We start from the raw sequence: 1,279 nt of genomic DNA, 5'->3' as shown, positions 1-1,279 counted from the left end.
GGGATGGGGGTGGCACTACTGGGGACAGGGGGACAGAGGTGGCACCACCGGGGACACCGGGATGGGGGTGGCACTACCACATGGGGAAGGGGGTGGCAGTGCCACACGGGGACAGGGATGGCACCACCGGGGACTCAGGGACCGTGATGCCGCCGCCACACCCCACAGGGACACACCTGTCTCCCCCTCCTCCCTCCCTCGTGTGGCGACACGGGGACAGTCCCGCGTGTGTGTCCCCCCTCCGCCCCTCCCCTCCGCCGCCGCCCACTCCCTCCTCCCCCGCGGCGCGGCCTAGGCCGCCCCTTCCCCCTGCCCGCCACCCCCGCGGCGCGGGGGGGTCTGTGCCGGGTGCGGGGGCGGTGCCCGGCGCGGGGAGGTCCCGGGGGGGTCCCGGTACCTGGGGAAGGCGCCGCCGCTCCGCCGGGCCCCGCCCGCCCCCTCCTCGCTCATCCCCGCCGCTCCGGCCGCCGCCCGCGCCGCCAGGGGGCGCGCGGCATCACGGGAGGCGAGCGCCGCGCGGGGGAGTCTGGGAATCGTAGTCCGACCGCGCCGCCCGCCCCGCGCGCCGACGCGGCTCCTCCCCCTCCGGCGGACTACGGTTCCCACAATCCCCCGCGCGGGGAGGGAGGGGGCAGAGGGAGCGGGGAGGAGGCGGGAAGCGGGTCACGTGACTCTTGGAGGGGAAGGGGGGTCCTGCCTCAGTTTCCCCCTCAATGGGGACAATGGGGACGGCGGGGACAGTGGGGACAGGGACAGGCGGTGAGGGAGGTGCGTCAGAGGTGGCACTGGTCAGAGGAGTAGCACTGAGAGCAGACTGGGAGCACTGGGGACGGAGGGAGAGGCATACTGGGAGCACTGGGAGCACTGGGATTACACTGGGAGCACTGGGGACAGAGGGAGACCCAGACTGGGACCACGAGGATCACACTGGGAGCACTGGTGACGCAGGGGCACCTTTACTGGGAGCACTGGGATCAGACTGAGAACACCGGGATTGCACTGGGAGCACTGGGAACAGAGTGACACCCATACTGGGATCAGACTGGAAGCACTGGGGTTGCACTGGGAGCACTGAGAACAGCGGGACACTCGTACTGGAAGTACTTGGATTGCGCTGGTGCCCCGTGTGCTGCTGGGGTCGGGCGAGCCCGGTGCCGGGGGGTCCTGGGGGCACCGGGGGGAGGGGGCCGGTCCTGCTCCTGGAGGTCCCGGTGCTGCTGCCGGGGGGGTCCCGATGTCGGGGAGGTTCCTGGTGCCATATCGGGGTCCCGGTGCAGTA

At 72.0% G+C, this 1,279-nt stretch overlaps 1 protein-coding gene across 1 annotated transcript in view; it reads right to left on the bottom strand.

Moving 5' to 3' along the window:
• Positions 1–451, bottom strand: part of TARBP2 (TARBP2, RISC loading complex RNA binding subunit) — a 4,930-nt gene extending 4,479 nt beyond the window's left edge. The window contains exon 1 of the mRNA XM_027705425.1: positions 398–451. Within this exon, the coding sequence (XP_027561226.1) occupies positions 398–450 (53 nt within the window). The 5' untranslated portion in view covers position 451. The remainder of the gene's footprint in view (positions 1–397) is intronic.
• Positions 452–1,279: the final 828 nt, after the last annotated feature.

Source organism: Neopelma chrysocephalum, unplaced genomic scaffold (genome assembly GCF_003984885.1).
Source record: "Neopelma chrysocephalum unplaced genomic scaffold, ASM398488v2 Primary Assembly neopelma1_333, whole genome shotgun sequence".
Classification (NCBI taxonomy): Eukaryota; Metazoa; Chordata; class Aves; order Passeriformes; family Pipridae; genus Neopelma; species Neopelma chrysocephalum.
Note: the sequence above shows the minus strand (reverse complement) of the source record. Positions and strands in the feature narration are given on the sequence as shown.